Here is a 25,402-nt window from a genome sequence, read left to right on the forward strand (position 1 = left end):
AACATGAGAGCTTACGCCTTCCCGCCTCTGCCTCTAGTTCACTGTGCAATTTGGAAGTTGAAGAACTCTGAACTGTTCCCTTCTACTGATAGCCCCGTGATGGCCGGCCAGGTTTTGGTTCTCAGAACTTCAACACCTGTCAGTGTCTCCGCCGATCAGGTTACCAGTAACTCCCGATCTTCTTCACCAGGGGGAACAACAGAGGCACCCCTCCCCGCAATCGCTCAGTTTGGAGGCATGGTGCCTGAGTTCAAGTCTCTAGAGCATCTGAGTTTGTCTGCGGATAACATGCGCATTATCAAGGCAGCCAGGAAACCCTCGACCAAATCTCAATACAGGAGTAAATGGCTCAGGTTCTGTCAGTGGTGTTTGGAGAAGAAGTTGGATACGAGGGTGGCCACGATTGACACGGTGCTGTCCTTCATGTCCTCCCTAGCAGAGTCAGGGGTTCATGTTCTGTCATGCAGGACTTATCTCTCAGCGGTTTCCGCTTACCTTTCTACAGACCTTTGTTCTTATTCTCTAACTAACCCAGTGTTGAAGAGGCATTTTGCTGGCTTGACACACCTCTACCCTCCGGTTCGTAATCCGCACCCGCCATGGGACCTCAATGTAGTCCTGACGGCGCTGTGCCATAAACCCTTTGAACCAATGGCTACGGTAGACCTCAAGTACTTGTCTTGGAAAGTGTCCTTTCTGGGCGCCATTATGTCAGCAAGGAGAGTGAGTGAGCTCCCGGCATTGTAGGTGGAGCATCCTTTCTTGGTCTTTCACAAGGACAAGGTAGTCCTTCGGACAAACCCGGCTTTCCTACCGAAGGTAGTGATCGAATTCCATCTGAATCAGTCGATCTCCCTTCCGGTCTTTTTTCCGAACCCTGCCTCAGAGGCTGAAAGAGTTCTACACTGCCTTGATGTCCGAAGAGCTCTTAAGTTCTACCTGGACAGGACTTCTGAGTTTAGGAGTTCTCAACTTTTTGTGACCTTCGGTAACCCTCAGGGGAAGCCGGCGTCTAAGGCAACTATTTCCAGGTGGCTTGCCACCTGCATCACGGAGTCTTTCAGCGTCCAAGGACTGAAACCTCCTAAGGGTATTCATGCACACCTGGTGCGGGGCAAGGCAGCCGCAGTTGCTTTTCAGAAATATGTTCCCTGGGAGTCCATTGCTAGGGCAGCTACTTGGGCCTCCCCATCTGCTTTCTATAAGCATTACTGTCTCGACATAAGCTCTAGAGCTGACGCTCAGTTTGGTCAGGCTGTGCTGAAGAACCTGTTTCAGTAAAGGGTATTGCCATCCACCCATAGTTCCTGTAAGGAGTGCTTGGGAATCTCCCACAAGTATGGAGGAAAGGGGAGGGGACGTATGAGTATTACCAGGTTACTCACCATAGTGACCACCTTACTCCTAGTCCATAGACCCCTTTCCTCCATACGCCCGCCCGCCGTCCCATCTAATAAGGTTCCTCTGTTATTGCTAATGGGTCTTTGACCCGGCGATAGAATAGGACTGATGGGCGATGCGTGGGGCGGAGCCAAGGTGGGCGGGGTTACGGCCGCGTTCCGGGCCCCACGCAGGAAAGAGAGGAGGGACACATTTTTGAAAAAAATGTGGATGCTTTTTACAAAGTGCTCCGGTCCCGTCCCACAGGACGGAGAGATATCCCACAAGTATGGAGGAAAGGGGACTATTGACTAGGAGTAAGGTGGACACTACGGTGAGTAACCTGGTAATTGCCTAGGGTTAATAAATCAGTGTGAGAGACATTGTCAATGTATGCTGTATCCTTGTGAAAGAAGTTATAAACCATGTGTTGTTGAAAATCAAAAGACTTATCCAACAAGCAGTTTTTGATTTAATTGACTTTGCCCATTGAGGATTTAAGTGTGGATAGCTTGAAGCATACCTCACAGCACAGAGTAGTAGTAGTGGTGAGTAGTTTTATCCTGGCAGGCGAGTACACCAGGAAAAGGACAATTAGTAGTTAGTCCAGGCAGGTGAGTGGCCCCAGGAAGAAGACAATTTGAAGTACTGCATTGTGGAAGAAGGTTGGGGTGGACTGAAAGTGACAAGTCCACTAATGTATTATGATGAACTGTTGTAAAACCAGCCTAACAAAAGTGTGATGCTTATGAAGAAGAAACGTGATTAGTCTTCAAAGAAGAGAATAATTACATTGAATACCGCCTTGGTGTGTGAAGAAAAAGTCTTTCTGGTTTGTCAGACAGAGGTTTGTGGAAACTTTAACAATTGAAGAGTGAGAAATCCTGTTTGGAAAGAAGACACTACACTTGCCAAGTGAAGGACTTCTGGAATTAAAATATCTTTGTGTTCCTCCTGAGTGAAACTTGGCTACTGAAAAGAACTTTCTTGATTTGGACTTTGGTTTGAAATATCCAGAATTGATCCTGGGGAAGGGGATCCGACCCTGGTCACAAGGATGCATGTTTATAAAATGTCTGTTTGAATATAACTGTTATTTCATGGAGTTTAAGCAGCCATATAATCCCTGCATGATTTTGTTGTATGTATAAGTGTGAGGGACAGTTACTTTTGGAGATTGGAATATTTTCCTCTAGCCTTCGTTTGACAGGTAGGGAAATCCCTGTTAGGTTAGGGAAAGAAAGGTGCTTGTCTCACCCTCATTATTTAAAATGCATGCATGTGAGATGGACAAGTAGCTAGAGTTTTCTCACATTTCCGACCCCCTCACAGACCTCAATCCTGAAAGCAATGGTCATTTCTTCATTCATTCTTCTTCTATGGCAAAACGATCTCCAAGGGTGAACTTCCGAAGAGGAAATTATGTGTCCCTAGTCTCTGGGGCCTTCAACTTCCGCTCTTATTGTGGAGATCTCTGCTGAAGAACTCTGCTTTTTTTATTGTGCTTTGGGCAAATGTCCAAGTCTAGTGTTTCTGAGCTCCCGCGTTATGGAGATTTATTTTCATCAATTGATAAAATGCTTTACACCAAATTCTTGTACACACTACCAAATTAAACTAACAAAAATACACAAGCAACAGAAAAAGCAAAGAGCATGTTACATTCTTGGCAATGGACGGATAGCAAGATAAGCTTTGAGAGACCAGAAGGAGGCAAGCATAGGGGCAACGCGTAGAGGTTAAGGGGGAGCTTTCCATAGTTTGGGAACTAGGAGACGGAAAAATCAAAAGTGGGGTTCAGCACAAGAATAGCTAAGGGAAAGAGATGAGGGGCAAGTACAGAGAAACAAGCAAGAAAACATAAGAGCAAGACCGTGAACACATATAAAGGACAATGCATGGATAATGAAACAAAGATGGGCAGGGAAGAAAAGCCAATGGAAAGTAGCTTGAGAAGGGGAATGGAGAAGAAGCAGCAATCACAGGTGACTGTCATAGGTAAAAAGAGAATGGAGAGAAGAAAGGACAAATGCTGGAAAGCCAGGAAGTGAAGTGCAATAGTAAAAAGGGTGATGGATCAGTGAAACAAGAAGCTCTGTGGTAGAAAAAGTGAAACTAGGATGAACTTTGCAGATGTTATGAAGTCAGTAGCAACAGAAACTGGCAACATGACGGCATGTCAACAGCAAAAGAGAAAAACAATGAAAATAACAGCAACTTTAGGAGCAAAATGAAAGAGGGGGGAGAGAACAGTCCTGAGAAGAAGATTCAGGGAAAAAAAGAATTTCCATTTCAGTTAAGTAAGCTTTATTTCAGAAACATTTCCATAACAATGGTTCCAACCTATAACACTTTACAACACTTCAGTTAATAATACTAGGCATCCCAATTACCATACAATTCACATACACAGAAATCAACCTTCAGTATAAACTCGCAACCTTACCAATCGCGACCCAGGAGTGGGGGGAGGCCTTCACCACTTTCCTGCCACCGACCACTAGACATAGACACGCCACCTCCACACGCAGAACGCAACAAGTGACCCACCATGGAACGCTCCGGCAGACAGGCAGAGACACCTAACACAGCAATGAGTTAACCCCACTAACCCCACCGCTCAAACCTAAACTCTCTGCATACATCTCTCAAACGCTAAACAAGCACAACCACTTCCTTGCACAGCAAACCCCATGCACTTCACTACACTGCAACAACAAAACTAACAACACAGTCTCGCAAAAACCGCACATGGGAGTCTACCGATCCGTAAACTGCACCCATGCTCAGCGAACAGTGTTAACCAAACTGAAGCTGTCAACAGGACATCACAACTCTCACTCTAACTTTGTCCTGCTGTGCCCTAGTGACCCATCCTACTCTTTTACCTTTCAGATCCGCCAAGGGACCACTTGGTGGTGACTGTGCGCAGTATAAAATGTCCTTTAGCATTCACATAAAACATAGGCATTACAAACAGTATATATAGATCATAAGAGACAATCATGAAAATATCTCTAAAAAGTATAAAAGACATATGAACGTTGTGGCTGGTAGTTAAATAAGGACATGGCAAAATAAAGAACATATGTATTTCTTGTTGTTTCAGAAAATCCTTCAAGCAGGTGGTTTTATTTCTTCTGTATTAAACTTCCCTCTGAATTCCTCTTTGTGCTTGTCTCAACTTCGGTTTCCTTTTGAGTGAAAATTCTATTCCCTAATCCCAGTCAGGCAGTAGATGTACTGTGAAGACATCATGCAGTACAGTCCATAGTCTCTTCAGGACTAAAGTAGCCTTCACACCAATCTGGGATAGGTAGAGAAGATGTGTAGACCGACAACTCCCATCAGATCGTGCACATAGGTTATTGGCGTCACACACTCTGGATTCTCTTTAGGCTTCAGCATCCTTGTTACATGTTAGTGGACAGATGCAAATAAAATTCCCATCCGACAGTACGCCGAGACTGTAAGCTTACAACACTGAATTCTTGGTAATCTTGGGTCTTCTGCATCCCATGTGTACCTTGTGGAGTGACAGACCCGCAACTCCAAGGAGGCGCTTCACTTGTTAGAATACCATGCTACACTTTGTACACTTCTCTCTGGTTATCACCATGTTAAACACTATTCTCTTGGTTATCTTTGAGGCTTAGCTCAGAGTAGTGAAAGCATCAAAACTCATCCCCAGCACTCCACGTGTTTTCCCGTCTCATGTCAGTATAGGAGCTCAGTTATAATTTGTACTGGATATTTATAAGGTGCGCTATACAACAAAAGTGTTTCCTGGCACCACTATAGGTCTCTCTTGCTCGTTCATCACCCTCCCTCCTCTTCTTGTTCACAGGCTCTGCAGCTGCTCTTCTCTATGCAAGGTAGAGGTTCCCTGCTCCAGTTGTTCCTTTGCCCTTGGCCTCCAGCAATCCATTACCGCAGTATCCTTCTTACAAGGTCTCTCCATTAGCCGTTGCCAGTCTTTCACAGAACCTCGCTCTGCTTCCTGTCACCTTAAGGTACTTGCCCCAGCTGATGTGATCAGTAATGCAGAGGTACAAATTATATGAAAGTCATTGATCTTAGGTTTGACATTAGTGTTGCACAGATAAAGAAAATGTGAAGCTATTCCCCTTTGGAATACCCTTGAGGCACTGCTACAGAAGGTGCAACAGGTCTTGCACCTCTTGAGTGATATCAATGATGCACAAACACAGAAGGTGTGATGATTTCTGCTGGACCGGGTACTATATCTGGCAGATAGGCACGGGCATGAGGACCTCTGGTGTACTATTGCTGATGGCCAGGGTCATACATTGTTCTGGTGCATAGATTCCAAGTGCATCCTTCGGCCGATTCCCAGAGTCAGTAGGCAGGGTTAGAGTAATATGCTTATAAAAAGTTGCTTTTGGGTTGTGGTTGCTACAGGAATGGACTATGGCACTTTGCAAGAGTCAGGTGAAAGCAAGACACATAACTCAAGTTTCAACCAACTAAAGGCATCCTGTGGCCTCCCCTTTCCCTGCAGCTGCTCTGCCGAACAAGAGGAGGCCAAGGATTGGTTTGGTTTCATCAGCCTCAGAACTATGGTGCTGTGCAGCAGTCATCCCATGCATGGGTAGCTTACCAGAACAGTGAATTTTCCACTGAGGAGCTCAGAGCGCAGTGGCTCCTCCTGGGGCTTCAGCTTCACTATGCCTTCCTTCAATCTGGTTTCCTGTAGTATCATGAGAGAAACGACAGAAAAGGGATCAAGACAGTGAAACCAGGAACACAGAACATCTAGTGCTCATACCCTGCTGGAAAGCATTCTGCGAAGAGGCATTGACACACGTTAATGCTAGAGACAGACATTACTCCAGATGGACACCTGGGAACAATAAGACGATGTTGCCACCCAGTGTGCTCCAAGAATGCTTGTCCAAGGAGCTGATCATCGGACAAACTCCTGGAAATGCCAGAAACTACTACCCATTTTAAATTCAGCAGAGGAGATTTCTGGCGTAGGCCTTTACTAAAGATTTCTGCTTGAACACTGACCACCAAGACAGTTTAACACATTTGGGAGAGCACAAGTAGAGACAATAGAGTTGGCACCAAACCCAGCAACAGTGACTCGGTCTCCATGAACATGTGTACCTTGTGTTAAGCAGGAGAATGCTCCTTTGGCCAAAGATGTACTCAAACTAAGATGCAGACAATATTACGCTGCAATTCGGAAGAGGATTCAGAAGTAACATTACAAAATACCATTTCAGTACAAAGGGTGCTGAATGCTTTGGAAATCGTCTGTAGAAGTGATGCAGACAAAAACAGCAAATTAATTAAAAGACTAGGCTACAATCAAAAAATCAGTAGCAGTAACAAAGCAACTGGGTAGCTCTAGAGTATGAAGGGTACGGGAATAGCATAGAAATGTCCTCCCTCTATGGGTGCTTGGCTCCCTAGTGGTCATCAAATTGTAATGTGTTTCTTTACCCACAGCAACTCCCCCACTGTGGTAACCTGGCGCAGTCCAAGACAGTCTAAAGTAGTAACTTGCCACTAATGATGGGCACTGAACTTCCACAGTCAGATAAACTGGCACCACACATGCTACAATCATGCAAAAGCGAGCCATGCAACCAAGTGGGCAATACCACAAATAATGGTACGGACATTTAAGTACTAATCCAATCAGTGGACCAGCACACACTGATCTTTAAATAGTCCTTTCCCAAGGTAGCTGGTGCCACCAGTGCTTACCTTTTCCATGAGGTGAGACTGCACCAGCAGTGGCCACTTCCTTACTGCGGCAAGCAGCTACGACATTCAGACACTTCCCCATTGAAATGAGGCACCACAAGGTACTTTCAGACAGAAATGAGGTAGCTGAGCTGGTAATTCATTCCTGGCATGGGCGACCAGCTGCAACTTCCTCACGGATGTAAGTGAATAGTCATTTATTGGTCACAGAAGGGAGCTGTCACAGTTCGCATGTGCTTAGTCGCCGAAGTGAACTGGCAAGGCTGCACATGCATATCTCCACTGATGAAAAACTGTAAAATAAGTTCCCCTTATGGCAACCTCTACAGCTGCCGGTCATACATTTCCAATGTGGGCAGTAAATGCTGGAGAAGGTCTTTTCACATTCAAGTATGCATTCAGTAATCCGATCTCAATCTGTGTTTAAATCCTATCCCTCATCCCCCAATTCCAATATGTAATTCTCCATTCATTCATGCATTCACTCACTCACTCACTCACTCGCAGATGACCCTAAATGAAGCCCAACGTTTGAGCTGAACTTTATTTTCCCAAGGCCATCCACCTAGCTCTACCCAAGCAAGAAGTGATTTACTCCCAATGGCCCCTGCAACCAGCACTTGCAAGTGTGTTGAATGGCACTGAAGCGGAAGTCTTCCCTTCAGCCTGTACCCAGGCGGCCAACTCATTTCAGGCGTGCATCTCCCACTAAATATATTACACCTTCCAACACCATTGACTTGCTCTGTAGACTTAAAGTTAAGACCGGACAGGTTTTAACCTTGTGCCTGACAGCTGAGAAACCTTAATAACGAAATGATATTTTAAAAAGCATTTTAAAAAGTGTCAATCATCAACATGTTTTTAAGTCTTGAAGCCAGAGCGTGCCATAGGACATGGAACAGAACTTTGTTTTTTTTAAGAAGTTCCTTTCATGGAGTGCGGGTTAAACTACACTACTCATGCAGCTCTTTTGCAAATATGCTCTATGTGTTCATGCTGACTGAAAAATCTCTCCCGGAAAGCGCCCCGTTTTTGCACGGCAACCATGGACTCATCTACCTAAATCCACATCTATAAATCACAAGTCTCCTCGTGTTGGCCGTGTGTCCCATCGGCATGCCATGCTTCCAGAGCCTGTGCCCATCATTGGTATTTGGAGTCCCACTTCTTACCACCTTAGAGTGCAGGGACCTAGCGCTGCATCCGCTCCCTTGCTGCGGAATGACATGGATTAAAATCAATGGTTTCTGGTGGGGGAAAATATGGAAAGAATGCCCATGTGAGGTGCTGGGGCTTCAGGGGGACAGCTGAAAGAGCTGCTACGATGGACGGCCAAGCTGGACACCTACCCTGTAGGAGTGAAATAGCTCAATGGCCCGCAGCACATTAAACTTCCTGGCCATCAAGAACTTGACTGCCACATTCCAGGAGAGCGGGGACACATGGTGGTTTGCTGTCCACTTGTTGATCTCCTCTAGAAACCGCTTGGTGGCCTGTATTAAAAGAGAGAGAGAGATAATGTCAGTATAGAAGTAGCAACATTTCGATTCCTGGGTTTAGGCGTCTTTCCAGGATACACTCCCTTTTTGCAGTCTGCACTCAATTTATCGACTTTCATGTGATTCTACAGAACTCAGTCTTTAAAATAAGGGTTACCCCCATTTCAATCACTCCTAATTGACTACCTTACTTGATCTCACGTCTTCAAATCGGGTGTGCAATGGGAAACACATCTTCAATGTTTGAGGCCATGCTATGTCACATGTGGGCACACAAATTTGTTTTAAACAGATTGATGCTGAGGTTGAAGTCCACATGATGATAACATACTAACATGGAACGGTATCATGTATTTCCCTTATCCTAACTGCCGCTCCCTAATCTTTCACTACTGACTGAATAGTACATTTCTGGGTAACATTACAAGCCCTTAATATAGCTTTTCAAGTTAACAGGGTTTGGACAGGGTGCACTTCTAATCTTGCAAGAATAGCCAGGAACTGCACCGTGAACAGTTTTTGTCCATTTTATACGATCCATTAGGCTTCAAACATCTTGTATACTTGTCCTAATCATACTCTATACACACGGTGGTGGAAATGTACAAAATGTACTGGGGGATTATCAGTGGTGTGGGAGGGACCGAGGGGGCGGAACCAAGAGACGAATAATGCGTATGACCTGAATATAGGATGCTGGCTGCTTTGCATGATAACAAAGTGCATTTTGGGCACATAAGAATGACCACCAATTCATCAAACATGTCTGCGTTAGTAATTCAAGCGTGCTTTCCTTCTGAGCATGCAATGCACACTTGGTATGGTGCTCATTTCATCCGTCATAATAGTCACCATGACAGAAAAATGTGTGCAAATCATGAGACATCTATACAGCTTTGGACCGTTTCATTGTTTGAGTTTGGGTAGTTGAGCAAAGTACGACTTTCCAATGCAGTCTGTAAAGTCGTTGCATTTCACGTACAGAAACACCATCTAGCACTGTCTCTCTATGCAATGAGTGCTCTGGGGCTCATGTTCCATAGAGCCGTAACGTTGATGCAAGGCGTAAAAGCCTCGAGTAAGGCTTTAACGTCTTGCATTCATGCTAAGGCACATTTTCAAGCATGTATATGGCAGAGAGGAGGGGCGGATCGCACACTGCATTTCCACTGCTCCCTTCTCCGCCATACAAATGCTCTAGCATCTGCACCGGCATGTTTTTCATACCAGCGCAAATGCTGGAGATCCCTGTGGGGTCAGCCTGCTTCATGCACCAGCATAAAGCGGGCGGAGCCCATAGGGATCTATTGTACACGCTCCCAACCATGCCAGCATGGCAGAGAGCCTGTATAATTGCAATTAAGCCCTCCCCGACAAGTCGGGCATGGTTTAATTGTAGTTGTGGAAGAGACTAGGAGATGAGCAGGCACTGCTTGATTGAGGTAAATCTTAGTTGGTCACCAATAAGTTTTCTTTCGGGGTGCAGCCCACTAAAATGTGCCACTGTGTTGAGGCACAAAGTTATGGACAAAAGAATTGATACTTACAAGAGCTGAAGAGCTAGGAATGATCACACATAAAACCAAACAATATCTACAGAATCCCCAACCAAAAATACCACACTTCTATCTACTCCCTAAGATTCACAAGGACTTAAAAAACCCACCCGTCAGACCCATTGTGGCTGCCACAGGAGGAATACTACAGCCCTTGGGCACCTACATTGATTACGTTTTACAACCCATCATTCAAAAAACAACAAAGTACATGAAGGACAGCACCCATTTTTTGAACATCCTTGAACAGATACAACTAGAGGAAGGGGACATCCTTTTTACCATAGATGTAAACCGTCTTTACACCAGCATACCTCATGACCTTCGGCAATCAGCAGTAGAATGGCTCCTACTACAAGAAGGTGACATAGGAGCATACAAGGAATTCATACTCACTCTACTTACCTTTATCTCTACAAATTCCTACTTCACATATGATAATGATTATTATATTCAGGTATCAGGCACCGCAATGGGGGCCACTATGGCACCCTCATATGCTAACGCGTTTATGTATCGTTTTGAAACTGAACACATCCTAGAAAAAATCGAATGGAAAGACAAACTGAAAATATGGTTATGATATATAGACTATGTCTTTGGGATATGGAAAGACACCAGAGAATCACTGAATGACTTTCTCACATACATTAACAATATCGATGCACGCATACAATTCACCACTGAGATCGGCAATCCCAATACACATTACCTGGATGTTGAAGTGAACGTAAACCAGCAGTGTATTACTACCTCATTATACACTAAACCAACAGACAGGAACAATTTATTGCACCGTATCAGTTTCCACCCTCAGAACACGTTACGTAATTTACCATATGGCCAAACGCTTCTCCTCAAGAGGATTATCAGTGACCAGGAGGAACCAAACCAAGAATTGAAGAAACTACAAAACAAATTACTAGCCTGTGGCTATAGCAACGATGAATTCGATCAAGCAAAAGTTGCAACCAAGACTAGAGCAAGTACACTAGAACAAAAAACAAAGAGGGAAGCACCAATGATCGTTCATGTGTCCAAATTCTCAATCCAGAGCGCTCAGATTAAGAGATGCATTACTAAACATTGGTCTATTCTCACCAGTGACTAAAGAGTTATTCCAGGCAAGACCAGTTTTCGCTTACCAACGCACCAATAATTTAGGAGACCTTCTAGTCAATACTAGAGATAACAGACACATACCTCAAACAAACAACAGGGCACGTACCCGTGCTTGAATTGCAGCAATTGCAACAACATAATCAAGGGCAATGTGGTCTTACATCCACATGCTGGAGAAAAGATTCAGCTCAGATATTTTGGAACATGCAACACTGAGAACTGCATCTACTGCATACGCTGGCCGTGTGGCCTATGCTATGTAGGCGAAACTGGACGCAAACTAAAAATTCGCATGAATGAACATAAGTCTTGCATACGCAACAAGAACTCAAATTCAGCGGTTGCTAGGCATTTCACCCAAAAGAATCATAATGCTGCACAACTGAGATTCCAAATATTAGAAATACTGGACAATCATCAACCAGGTACCGACCTAAAAAAAGACAACAAAGGGAGGCATACTGGATCGACTGAATGGACAGTATCGCCCAGAGAAATGAACGAAGAATTCGATTTGAACTGTTTATGAGTTGTTATGCTTTTTACAGTGGTTTAGTAAGAGTTATCAGTCTTTTCCTTTTTACTTTTTACATTTGAACATGCACTTTCCTTCCTCGTCATTCACGCTTCATATGCGTAACCTTAGCTTGGGTGTGAATGTTGTAACTTACTCTTTTTCGACATAATCTTTAGGCACACAACGAGACATTTATCACTCCTCACACCATATCTCATTAATCGGATATAAGTATCATATACCACTCCCTTTTTGAGTGACTATCCGCATAAATAGGAACTTCCCGAATTAGGGTATGCATCCCCCTGTAGTACTATTCCTCGTACTGTCCCCAAGTTATCTTTATCTCCCTGCTCCCAACATTTAATCCTCTTAGCCCATTAATACTTTGCACACTAATTCAGCATTGACATGGTGCAACATCGCTACACCATTATCACTATCGTGCTACCTTATGCCATAGTTTTTCCATAATAATCTATCTCTTTAGCCACAGTTAACTTTTGCACATTGTAGACAGAATTCGTATAACATTTCACAGCATCCATTTTTTCCCACAGCTCTTAACATATAGGCAACATCACAGTCTTAGACTGATGCATTTCTTTAGCGACAACAATATGTACTTATGCTCATAAGGCGCATACTAATGCAATCAGGCATTGTGCACAAATGCCCCTTCTAAGATAGCCGCTATCACAGACATCCTTCCATGTTGCTAGTGACGGTTTCCTAGACAACTGTAGCCTCTCCTTGCATTTACTTAGTCAGAGAGGTACACAAGGAGTGGTAACGAGCTTACAATCGGCAGGATTTCCTGCAGTCTAAATGTAAGATACTTAAATAGATACTGCCATTCAAGATTCTGAAACTTGAGTTAATCCCAATTTAATAATAGTTCAGTGATTTTGCAGGTTCATGATGCACACACTTAGCTGAATTAAGGCACACAATACCGTATGCTCTCATGAAAAGAACCGCGTTTTCTACGTGCATTACAGTAGGTTACATTCCCTTTGGGAACATATTTATTTTTTTACTTTTATGCATGCTCACCATTGAACACACTGTTCAATACCGCTGACCTTTTACCAACCATGCCAGAAGTTAACAATGACCCTACCAGCATGCCATTTTTTTTAACAAACTTATAGTCACTGTTTAACCTTACCTTGGGACTATATTAAAGGTGTAGACACGTTTTTAAAATCCTGACACTGGCTTGATATGGTGACAAGGTATCCAGACACGAACTTAACAAGGTGACAAAGACTAACATATTGAAAATGTTAATATGATGCATGTGACAGAAAAATGTGATTATGGAATCTTGTTATTTCTCTCCCTTTTCCGTGTTATTGTATGTTCTACCTTTATGTATGTGGGTACCCTGTTAATGATTTTATGATCTCAATATTTTGAATGTGTATGACAACACGGATATCTAATTGTTATCTATATGATGTTTAATTTTGATGGTACTTTGATTAGATAAGACCCAGACGAAGGACCACAAGGTCCAAAATGCGCATTGGCCATTGATTGATGTCTGCTTATTAAACGCAACAGCATACCAGTTCTAAAAACCTGAAAAACAAAAATTAAAAATATTAGCTCTAAATACTAAAAGACTCTTAAATTTATTGGTAAACATTTGTTGAAACTACTGAAAAATCCCTACGGGATATAAGGGTGTGCGGCCCGTACTGAAGGCAACTCTGCCTAGGTCTCTTCTTAATTGTAGTTCTGAACACTGCTTACCATGAGTGCATGGTAAGCAAATGAAAATTAAGCACTCTCCGACATGCTCGCATGCCAGAGAGCGTTGAATTGTAATTGTGGGTGCCGCTTAAATCATGGCACATGGCGCACACAATCAAAGGTAAACGCTGCCTGGCATGCCAGGCACCATTTACTCGCTCTTCACTGTGGAGTGCAAATGAGAAGTGCAAAAGGTGGCGCTTGTATGCCTGTTCAAAGGTAAGGGCGCCCCACTCCCAAATTACCCGTTTTTGTAAAAAAAGCTCCTTTGAGGTATGACAGATCACCACCATAATGGTCCGCATAGGTCATTTCCAATCGCCAGATCAGACCCCTCAGGGATTCCCCAGGTGAGGAGTGATCTTGGCAAGACTACAATTCATAGAGTCATACAAGTCAGACTTGTCAAGAATTAAATTTACAAGGATCTGCCATTCCTTCAGAAAACAAGCCATCCATGTCAGATCTATGCTTGCAAACATTGCAGAGAATTCAATATGTACAGAGCGGTTGAAAAAACAACGAAGGACAGGCAACTTGCACTCACAGGAGACCATAATGATCTATAAATTGGCAGTTACTTTACGGCATACTAGTCTAACCTCTCTGAAACGTGTTAGAGGGACACTTGAGATGACATGTTGCTTGTGATATATTGCCATGCATCCCTGATAAATTCCCCCAGACAATTTTGTCAGTGTCACTTTAGATGGCAACTCAATAATGTGTCATGGCAGGAGCAAGAAGCCCTGGTTGAGTGTGTCCCTCCTGAAGTATAGGACGGTAGAATTCAAGTTGCAAGCTACTAGCCAGCCATGAAAAGTCATTTGAGTCTAAATATATACACAGCACACCATGTTCTACTTGCCAAGCATCAATTTTCACTGGCCAATGGCCAGTGGCGATTGAACATTGAGCTCCGAGATACGGCCTGCTTCCACCTCCTCACGTTTCCCATTTTTGAGCCCATGCCTTTAATAATGTTGTACTGATAAGTATCATCCAATGGCTTCACTGATGGATTTCTTTTATTTTGGTTAGAGTACAACTTTTGCCCACTGCAGGAATCTTAGTGCTGGGAGTAGGGTACATGAGGGTGAGTTAACAGCAAGAGAAGCAACAAGCCCCCAAAACAAATGAAAACCAGATACAAACAATAATAACTATGCTGGGCAGACAGAGCAGACCAGTTGTATTACAAAGGCCACAATTGAGTCTCCCACATAGCTCTAACCAAAAACGGAGTTTAAGGGCATTCAAATACTGCTACAACCTCACAAGGGCTTCGGTGTGCACTCTGAGGCAGGTCACCCATCAAAGTGGTTACTTTCAGAGGCAGATCATTTGAACTAAACCTGTTCTTTCTCCAGTGACTTCTCTGTGTTCATTACCGCAGTGTCTGATATGTGGCGCAGAATCCTCATATCACAAAAGCTCCACAGCCACAGTGAAACCTGTGTGCAAAGTGCCAAGAAGCCACTAGCATACACTTCCGACCCAATTTCCTTTCAGTCTACTGGTCCACCTACCATGCAATGGTGTATATTGTGAGCTGGACTTGTTTTTCGAGTTAACACTTTACTCCACCACATGATCTAAGAACTCCACCAAGGCCTAACTTTAAACGTAAAGGGTCCGCATACATAGAGTGGACACAAACAATAGTGATCTTTTAGCAAACATATTTCCACTCCCCCAACGAGGATCCCCATGTAAGATCTAGGTGTACCTATCGAGGCTTAACCCAACTTCTTTACTCCCCATTAACATAGGCAGGCATGTGCATTATTAATACGTTCTTCTCTCCAGAATGCATGTTAATAAATACTTAAATACTTTTGATATTCAGTACCACGCCAGAGCTGTTTATGCAATTGGAAAGTTCTCTCTATTAGTTAATGTGCTGTATTGTTAGAGGGGCAGGTGCATTTATTTCTACTTTAAAGCTCAAAGTCAAGGCCCTGCCAGAGGGGAGCTGGGAACCCTCTCAACATGGGGTGGGTGACATACCAGGGCATTGCCAGAGACTGACCTACACCAGAGGTGGTGTGAGGAAGTACAGAGGAACCCAAGTGCCCAACTCCCCAGAGAGTATGACCATGTGCGTAAGCCATGGTACAATTATCCTCTCCACAACACCCATCAGCCTCTGTTTTGGCCTGGTAGTAAGATCAGGACACAGCGAAAGAGGAATATTGAGTATAGTGCGGACAGGGGATGGAGGGAGCAAAGTATAAAGAAGGGATAGAGAGAAGAGGGAGATCAGTACGACACAGAGTTCAGAGGTAGACAAAAAGGTGCAGAGGAAAGCAGAAAGGTATGAAAGGACATGAGGGGAGAACCTAGAAAACTGACCAAATTACAAAGGGACGTTTTAAGATCAGGAACCCCTAGAAGGTTGCAGAGACACAGTTCAAAAAAGGCCACAGCTTTTAGGCCTCCCCCTTACAAGTAGTCAGAGAAGGCAGTAGGTGTTAATGGCATTAAAATAAGGACATCTTGAAGGACTAGATGGGGAAGTAGGGATGACTGGGCTACGACGAAGGAGCCCCTGGAAGGACAAGGCAATACCCCTTAGTCTGGCCATCCCCCAGGTTTCCATGAACAGCTATTGTACATTGTAAAGGAAACACTTGAAATACAGTATTCTTACTTCTGTGACACCACCCGCTCTCCACCACTGGGCCACAAAGTACTGGTAAGCCACCCATGTCTCTGGGCAACATCAAACAAGTAAGGAACAGACAGAGGCTCGGTCTTGAACAAGGTGGGGAAACCTTAACCCTAAACTTCACTGGTAGTACAATTGAAGTATCTTTCACTGCTGTCCACCTTTGGCTACCGATCTCTTTTTCGGACGCCACTATCCGTCACCATACATGGCGCACCCATTTGCTATGAAATAAGCCACACATAAGTAGTAACATGCTGGATCGCTGAACTGCTTCAAAAGCTGGCTGATGTGGTTTGATGCATTTTAATGGTTAAAAGTCTGTGTAATTGCTCTTCTACTCTGTTCTCTAATGTTCTTGTGATTTTGATAGATTCACTGTATTAATTTGTCAGTTCTGCCTCTATAGTGGTCTCTGGAAAAGGCTGCAGTGTTGTGCGACGCAGGTGTTTGGCAGCAAAGGGGTCATGGCGCAGAGTGCAATCGTGAGGTGCAACCGTGAAAGGGTAAGAAAGGCATGAGGATAGGGGAGCAGCAACTACTCCTCTCTACTAAATTTCCCAGCCTTTGCACGTACTTCCAATGAACCATCTGTCAAACGTACTCTATCGTTGCTCAATCCTAAACTCTCCCCTTCCAGCAGGTAGACATACATTGTGTTCTCTGTCTTTTCTCTAGGTCCCTCACTTTCGACTGTTATTGTATTGTGGCATTGTGTCCTTTTAGGCCCTCTCCCACTCTCTAGAATCCTCCCACCCCAAAACTGCAGTAACTTTGTATTCTCTCGTCTTTTCCCTAGGTCCCCGTTGCGATTGCTATTGTATCATGTTCTTGTGTCCTCACCCCTAACTGTGGTTACTTTCTACTGTAATCTGTGTCGATTAGGCTCTCTCACCCTCTAGGACCCCCCTCCCGCTGGGGGTACCGCTGTACTCTTCCCTGTACTTGTCTGCCCCTTCAGTGTGTGCCCTTTTGTGTGATCCCCCATCCTGTGCATCCTGCCTCAAACAGCACTGTCTGTGCATTTCGTCCTCACTCTCCTTTGCTCCCTCCTCCAACCACCTCTTTGCACCCTCTATGGTGCTCTCTGTCTCCCCCATCTTCTCCAACTCCTACTCAATCTCCTATCCCTCTCACTAAATCAGGAAATCAAGAGCGACATCCTGGTCTCCAACCCAGGCCTCCCTATCGCTGATACCCAACATCAGTGCTTCCTCCAGACAGACTCTTACCGACATCCTCTTTGTCGTTCCCTCTCCAGACCTATGGACCCCTCATTTGGTCTATGTTCCATCTCCTTTTTTCTCCTCTCCCATTAATGGTGGCACTCAGTGGGAGGTCCTCTTGTCCTCTTCCCACTTCCCCAAGACCGGATCTGTGTGATCCGACCACGGCTGATTTTCCCACAGCCGGAAAGTTTGCGTGTGAAATGTACGAACCACAAAAGGTTTGTACATTTCCCAACGGAACACACGTTCAATACCCCTACATACCCACGACTCACCCCCCACACACACCCTCAACACACCCCCACCCAAACCCCCACCATAAACAAACCCTACTTAACTTCTCTTCAAGCTGTGTCCCTTCAGCGCCAGTTCCCTTTCACTTCCGTGATCAGGAACCGGCGCTGCAGGGTCCTTTTCTTTTTTTACATTTTTTTTCAGGAGCTGCAGGGGTTTCCCCCACAACCCCCCCTCGCTATACCATGTGGTATAGTGAGCGGGGTGTTGCAGGGGGGACACCCCCGTAGCCCTCGCAGTCTTTTTTTTAAATACTTACCTACAATGCTACCACCAAAGGTTCAAACTTTTGGTGTTCGAACCCTTGGTGGTAGCATTTTCCGGACTTTTTGCACGGTCAGACCTTTTTTTTTTCGGTCCGATCGTATAATTTCCCAAGACCATTACCAATGTCTATCTGAATGGCGCCGTCTTGGCCCAGGGACCTCAGCCCAATCTCCTCCTTTTTGATAGGCGCTTCCCGAGTTATCAACTTCCTTCCTTCCTTCTCCTGCTACTCCTACCAGCACTTCTCTGGCTCCTCCACCACCCCCTTCTGCAGCATCCTCTCTGGCACCCCCCCCCCTCATCCTCTCCGGCTTCCTTCCCATCTCATTTCACCTCTGCCCACCCTCGGGCCCCTCCACTGCCTTCACAGGGCATACCTCAAGCCTGTACCCCTTCATCTCGTCAGACATCCCCCTCTCCAACCCTCTCATCACTCCTCTCTTGGACTGACCACTTTCTGTTTTCCTGTCACCTGAAGCTCTGTCCCCCAGGCGAAGCCGACCCAAACACTGCCACCAACCTTCTCGGACATCCAGGCTATGAAGCGTGCGTCAGTGGAGGTCTTTGCCACTATGGCTGACTTACACTCTGACACAGCCCTCTCTAATCTGCATCTTTCTATCTCCAACACCCTGGATGTCCTTGCCCCTGTCATGAGAATCCACCTCAAGCCTACCTCCAAGTGCAACTCTTGGTATGACTCTGATCTCTCCACCCTGAAACGCAAGTGTAGCATGGCTGAGAGGAAGTGGAGGGCATCTGGCTCATCCTCTGACGAACTGCCTGATGCCTCCTCCAAAGGCAATACAGACTCTGTCCTGTCAGCCCGCGTCTCTACAGCCTCTAACAACACAGCCAAACACTTTCAAATCTATAAGGAACTGGCTAATCCTTCTGCAGTCTCCACCTCTCCTGTTCCTTCCCAGGCCCTCTACAGGGCCCTGGCTTCTCATTTCACCACTTAAACTCAGGACATCCTGTCCTCGCACTCCTCTTCCTCTCCCTGTACTACTTCTCTCTGACCACTCCTGATGATTCCAGACAAATCTGATTCTATGAAAGTGTCGTCCAAGAAGGTGTTCCCCTGCTCCTCTAGAACCACCAAGGACCCCATCGACAACCTCACTCCATTCTTGGTCGATTTCTGCAATCACTCTTTTGCCACTGGAACTTTCCCCTCTCCACTCAATTACTCTCTTGTGCACCCCCTCTTGAAAAAGCCTTCTGCTGATCCTTCCTGTCTGGCAAACTACTGCCCGATCTCCATCACTCCTTTCCTGGGCAAATGCCTGGAAAAGCTGGCCATCTCCCAGCTTACTCTCCACACAATCGGTTGGTTGTCTCCATGACCATCAGTCTGGCTTCAGAGCAGCCAGAGGCATGGAAACTGCTCTCCTGAACACTGTGAAGATCTGCTCTCTAATCTTGATTATAGTCTCCCATCTGTCCCACATCCTCCTTGGTTTTTCCTCTGCTTTTGACACAGTCAACCATACCATCCTGATCAATCGCCTCCATGAGAACCTGGGCATCACGGATCAGGCCTTGGCCTGGTTGACCTCCTTCCTCCTGGACCGACCATCCCAGGTCCAACTTGGGTCTTTTCTCTCCACCACCTCTCTCCACGTGTGGTGTTCCTCAGGGCTCTAACCTCTCACCCTGACTCGTCAATGTCTAATTGTCCCCTTTGGCCCACCTTTCGTGCCTTGAAACACTTGTGTACAGGCACGTTATAAATGCCATATCATATCACCTTATCTTCACCTTCTCTAACTTTGTGTTATGCGGATGACCCTCCGCTCTCCTTCAGGCTCCCCTCAGTCTCCTCTCCTCTCCTCTCTCCCTCATTCCTGACAGTCTATCTGCGATTCAGGAATGGTGTGCCTCCAGTGCTCTCTGCCTTATAAGACAGATCCTTCTCATTGGGACCCCTCCTCCCAACTTCCTCTCTCTCTCACTCTTGACACCCTCCTTGGGCCCTCTTCCTTCAGCTTCCTTAGTGGCAAAAACCTTGGTGTCATCTTGAACCCCACTCTCTCCTCCTCTCCTCACATCACAGACCTTGCCAAGAAGGGCCACTACCAGCAGAAACATCCTCAGAGGCTTTCTGCCTTTTCTCACTTTCCCCGAGAAGCTCACAGTCTCCAGAGCCCTGGTTCTCTTTAGGCTGGACTACTGCAACAGCCCCTTTCTCAATCTGCCTTCCCCTACACTTCCCCCTTTGCAACTAATCCAGAACAGAACTGCAATATTTGTCCTTGGCCTCAAACCCAGGGACCGTATCTCTCCAGCCCTGAAATCTCTCCACTGGCACCCGGTCGCTGCAAGGATCAAGTTCAAGACCATCTGCATCATCCACAAGGCTTTCTGGGGCAGGGGCCCTCACTACATCCAACTCACTCTTCCTAAACACCTTCCATTTTGAGCCCTTCGCTCAGCCACCTCCAACTCTGAGGATCAGATGCTTCTCCAGTCAGAGTGGGGGGGGGGTAGATCTCTCTACAGGTGCCTCCATTTGGAATGACCTCCCTGCTCCTCTCAAACTTGAGCCAGACCACCTGAAGTTCTGGAAGTTGCTCAAGGCCATCCTTTCCGCTTCTTGCTCTCTCTCCCCTGCTGACCGACCTGTCTGCTGCGCTGACTGGGTGCCTGGCTAGCCCCCCGAGTCCCACCTGTACCAGGCTCCCCACGACCAGTAGCCCCTGCTCTGCCTCCAGGCCAACCGTGCACGAAGGGGCTGTATCTGGAACCCTACAGTCCCCTGCTTCCTTGCACTTACTCAGAGCATTGCTGCCCTAGGAGCACGTTCCTCCTCCCCTCCGCTTGGCACTTCTCCTCTGCCCCCCTGCACGTTTGCGTATCGCACTTTTGTCCTCTGTCTTCCCTCCCTTTTCTTGTCGCACCTAGAGACACTTGTGTACAGGTGCGTTATAAATGACTTATCATATCGGAGTAAAAACACAGGACAAAGAATAGGGAAAAAAATAAAACCCCTCATCGAAGTTTCCTAAGACAGGACATTGGCATTTTACTGAACCAATAAAAAAAGATGAAATATCCATAGTTACCAAAGAATGACTTGGGAGATGAGGGCAGTGTAAAACCGTTATGCAACACATTGTTTAGCGGTATGCTCCCCCCCCCGCAATATCCTATACATGGTCCAATAAAGCCCATCACATGGCATATATTGTCCCACAAAAACATATAAAATGATAGCCAAAAACCTACCTATATTAACACCAGTGGTCAGTCATTTTTTAGAATGCAATAATTTAGAAAGTCAAAATGTCGAAATTTTTTTTTAGAAAACAATGTCGAAAACCAATAATGTTCGAATTTTTAGAAAAAAATAAATAAATATATATATAATTAAAATGGGTTGAGCATTTTACTGAACCAATAAAAAAAGATGAAATATCCATAGTTACCAAAGAATGACTTGGGAGATGAGGGCAGTGTAAAACCGTTATGCAACACATTGTTTAGCGGTATGCTCCCCCCCCCCGCAATATCCTATACATGGTCCAATAAAGCCCATCACATGGCATATATTGTCCCACAAAAACATATAAAATGATAGCCAAAAACCTACCTATATTAACACCAGTGGTCAGTCATTTTTTAGAATGCAATAATTTAGAAAGTCAAAATGTCGACATTTTTTTTTAGAAAACAATGTCGAAAACCAATAATGTTCGAATTTTTAGAAAAAAATAAATAAATATATATATAATTAAAATGGGTTGAGTATGAGGGGTGAGAGGGTGGTGGGGGAGTTGGCCGGGGGTGTTGGGTGAGGGGGGGTCGGGGGGACCCCCCTTAGTAAATGATACTCTTCTTGTTTATGTATTTATTGATAGTGCTAATTGGCATAAATAATATATATATATATATATATATATATATATATATATATATATATTTAAAATGTGTTGAGTATAAGGGGTGAGAGGGTGGTTGGGGGGGTGTCCGGGGTGTTGGGTGAGGGGGTTTGGGGGGGACCCCCCCTAGTAAATGATACTCTTCTTGTTTATGCATTTATTGATAGTGCTAATTGACATTTTATTTCGACTTTTTTTTTCTAAAAATTGACTTCATAATATGTATAGGTTTTCGACATTGTTTTCTACATTTTTTTTTCTACATTTTTGTAAGTCGACATTTTTTTTTCTACATTATGACTATAAACCATTAACACCAACCCATCTATAGTCCTTTAGTGGGATCCAATATCTTGTAAGACATCTTATCCGATGGTATGAAAACCAACGCTAATCACCTTCAAGTCTTCCAACCTCCCATCAGAACTGACATCAATTCAACACACAACTAATACTCAAACAACAGACCAGCACAGGAAGCAACACTACCTCAAGACACAGGTCTATAGCAAGCCTTCAAAACCCCTCATACATCCACCACCGATGCACCCACATAACCCTCCACAATCTCCTTAACGCCACTACTGCAGAAACCACAGACAACACACACAAATAATGAACATTGGCAAACTGGTGCACACATTAACCACTACCCACAGACCGCTACCAAAATACCTACAAATGTAAACATCACTCAGAGCTGAGCATTTTCAGATTTGCACGCAAACCATTGCAGCAAAGCAATCTTGCTATGCTTTTACCGCTAACCCGTACCCTTATCCAGCAGGATCAGGTAGATGGTCAATCCTTACATCACCTCACCCCATGGTAAAATTCAGCACATGAAACATCCCTATTGGTAGGGTGTGTGAACGTAATAAATGTTGTAATCCATTATTATAGATATTAGAAATAAGCAATGTATTACCTCTGTCACTCTGTAAATATGACAGTGCACTCCCTTTGTATATCCCATACAAACTAAAGTTGCTGACTAGGATTTGTTGATAATTTTTTTGTTTTCCTGGCTCTCCAACGCACTTTTTCTCACTCCTACTAGCTACACTCCAGCCCGCCAAGGCTCAACCAACAAGTGGTTCACCACCCCCCCCCCCCCCCCACCTCAAGGTGTTCAAAACTTGTAATCACTCCACAGAACGCAAATGGCGAGCCATCCAAACCCAGAAAACAAATCAGCACATGCCCACCATCACCAGATCTACAAAACAGATCTGCAAGGCCAAAAAATCCTAAAGAGCTCCACAATATCATCACAGAATTCCTGAACCACCATGTCCCCACCCCCAACACTACCTCCCAAACTCTCTGCAATTCCCTCTCTGAACACTTCCACAAATCAGCCCTAGAAAGAACTGCCACCATCAACACTAAACTAACCAATATCTCACCCCTCACGACAGCCAATATCCAAGATTCTAACCATGTGGCCACCAAGACACCCTCTTTCTGCTCCTTCACCCCATCTCGAGTCTGGAGTTTACCAAACTCCTGTCAGACAGCCGACCAACCGGCTCCCCCCTCGACCCCTGTACCACCTCCCTCCTCAAATAACTTTTCACCACAACATGTGCAGGAGAACTTGCCAGGTCCATCATAAATGACTTTCTCACATTCAGCATTTTTTCAGAACCTTTCAAAATCTCACATGTTAAACCCCTCCTAACACTTTGGCAAAGCTCATTTACCACATTGCTTACTCCCTTCGGAGAAACCCACCACCTCGTGGATCCCGCGCAGTCAGGCTTCCTACCTCTTCACAAACAGAATTCTCACTCGTCTCCATTTGTCACTGCTGAAGCTGAGGTCTGTACCATACTCATTCTTCTTGAACGCTTAGCAGTGTTCGACACGGTCAACCACAACATCCGCCTTAACAGCCGACATTCCCTCGGCATCCCGGGACTATGCACTCAACTGGATCTCATTGTTCCTTACGAACAGACATCAAATCATTCATCTCCCCCCTTTCTCCTCCACTGCATGACCCATGATCAATGGAGCACCCGAAGGCACTGGCCTATCACCCCTGCTTTTCAACCTCTACTTGAGCCCTCTGCCTGCACTCATCTGCTCCCACAATCTCACATGCTATAACTAAGATGAAGACACACAAATCATCCTGAAAATTCCCAAATCGACCTCTGCCCTGCAATCATGCTCGACTGACATTAACCACTGGATGACGAGCAACCGTCTCCTGAACAGAAAACCGAGGTCATGGTCTGCATAAAAACTGCACTATTCCCACAACTGACAGCGTGGCCTCCCTTGGCCCTCCCTCCACCTCATTCAAAAACCTTGGATGCACAATGGACTCTAACCTAACCCTCTCATCACATCAACAATGTATTATAAAAATCCTGTCACTTTCACCTCAACCTTTTTAGATGTATAAATTACACATCATTATATCACCTACACATATAGACCGACATCAATTATGGCCATCGTCATGTCTAGACTGGACTATGTGATCTCCCTATACCTGGGTGTATACCTGCCTTCCAACTAAACAAACTAAAGAGTCCAGAACTCCGCTGCCAGGCTACTCCTTGCCCTTGCCCGTAGGGATCACATCACACCTGCACTCCACACGCTACAATGGCTCCAAATTGGCTGATGAACCACTTTCAAAATAATTTGGATTACTCACGAGCTGTTCACAAAATCTGCACGAAATTCCTACAAGAAAACAGGACACCCTATCTCCCCAACCGCAACCTGAGATCTAGTGGTCCCCCCTACAAATCAGCCAGAATCGGCGGGTCCGCCTTGTCAACCCTGGCACCAGCAATCTGGAACTCACTGCCCCCTCCATTCGACACACTTAAGACTACATGGCGTTCCAGAAAGCACTCAAGACCTTGTTCTTCCCCCAGAATGCCACAAAGGAACTACACAGCATCTGGACCAAAAATACGAGTCTGCACCTCCCAGGCTGACTATCCACGGCTAGGGAATGACAAGATCTCCAGTAATAATGCCTGGGGTGCGGAACGTTGGGCCCTTTTAATCGCTTAATCAGGTATTGCTACGTACTATACTTAGAGGTTATTTGCCATGTACGGCACTGTAAAGACCTACGATGTTTGGGTGCGTTCTGCCCTAAAAAGGGATGGCCATGCACTGCATTGGCAATTTTTGCCATCCATTGCAACGTTCAGCCATCCACAGCGCTTGGAATATTCAGATGCGCACAGATCATAAGAGGATGGCCAGGTGCTGCACTTGAACCTTTATGTTCGAAGAGGACCCGGCCAGTAATGCAGGAAGTATCAATATTTCATCATAGACCTGCACGTATCTGCTTATCGAGAAGCATATATTCCACAAGCAAACCCAACTACCTAGAAAGAGGGAATGTAGACAGATGAACTGTGATGCCTTGGTCCGTTATTGCACTAAATGCTATAGACTATAGCCATCCATTGCAAGGAACGCTCAGCCATCCACAGCACT

At 45.1% G+C, this 25,402-nt stretch overlaps 1 protein-coding gene across 2 annotated transcripts in view; it reads right to left on the reverse strand.

Moving 5' to 3' along the window:
* The window catches only part of PTPN9 (protein tyrosine phosphatase non-receptor type 9), an 808,671-nt gene that overhangs the window by 496,940 nt on the left and 286,329 nt on the right, over positions 1-25,402 (reverse strand). For both annotated transcript variants that reach the window (XM_069624559.1, XM_069624558.1), the window contains 2 exons: positions 8,472-8,615; positions 6,002-6,091 (listed from right to left, as the gene is read on the reverse strand). In XM_069624559.1, the coding sequence (XP_069480660.1) occupies positions 6,002-6,091; positions 8,472-8,525 (144 nt within the window). In that variant the 5' untranslated portion in view covers positions 8,526-8,615. The remainder of the gene's footprint in view (positions 1-6,001; positions 6,092-8,471; positions 8,616-25,402) is intronic.

Source organism: Ambystoma mexicanum, chromosome 11 (assembly GCF_040938575.1).
Source record: "Ambystoma mexicanum isolate Mex_15411 chromosome 11, UKY_AmexF1_1, whole genome shotgun sequence".
Classification (NCBI taxonomy): domain Eukaryota; kingdom Metazoa; phylum Chordata; class Amphibia; order Caudata; family Ambystomatidae; genus Ambystoma; species Ambystoma mexicanum.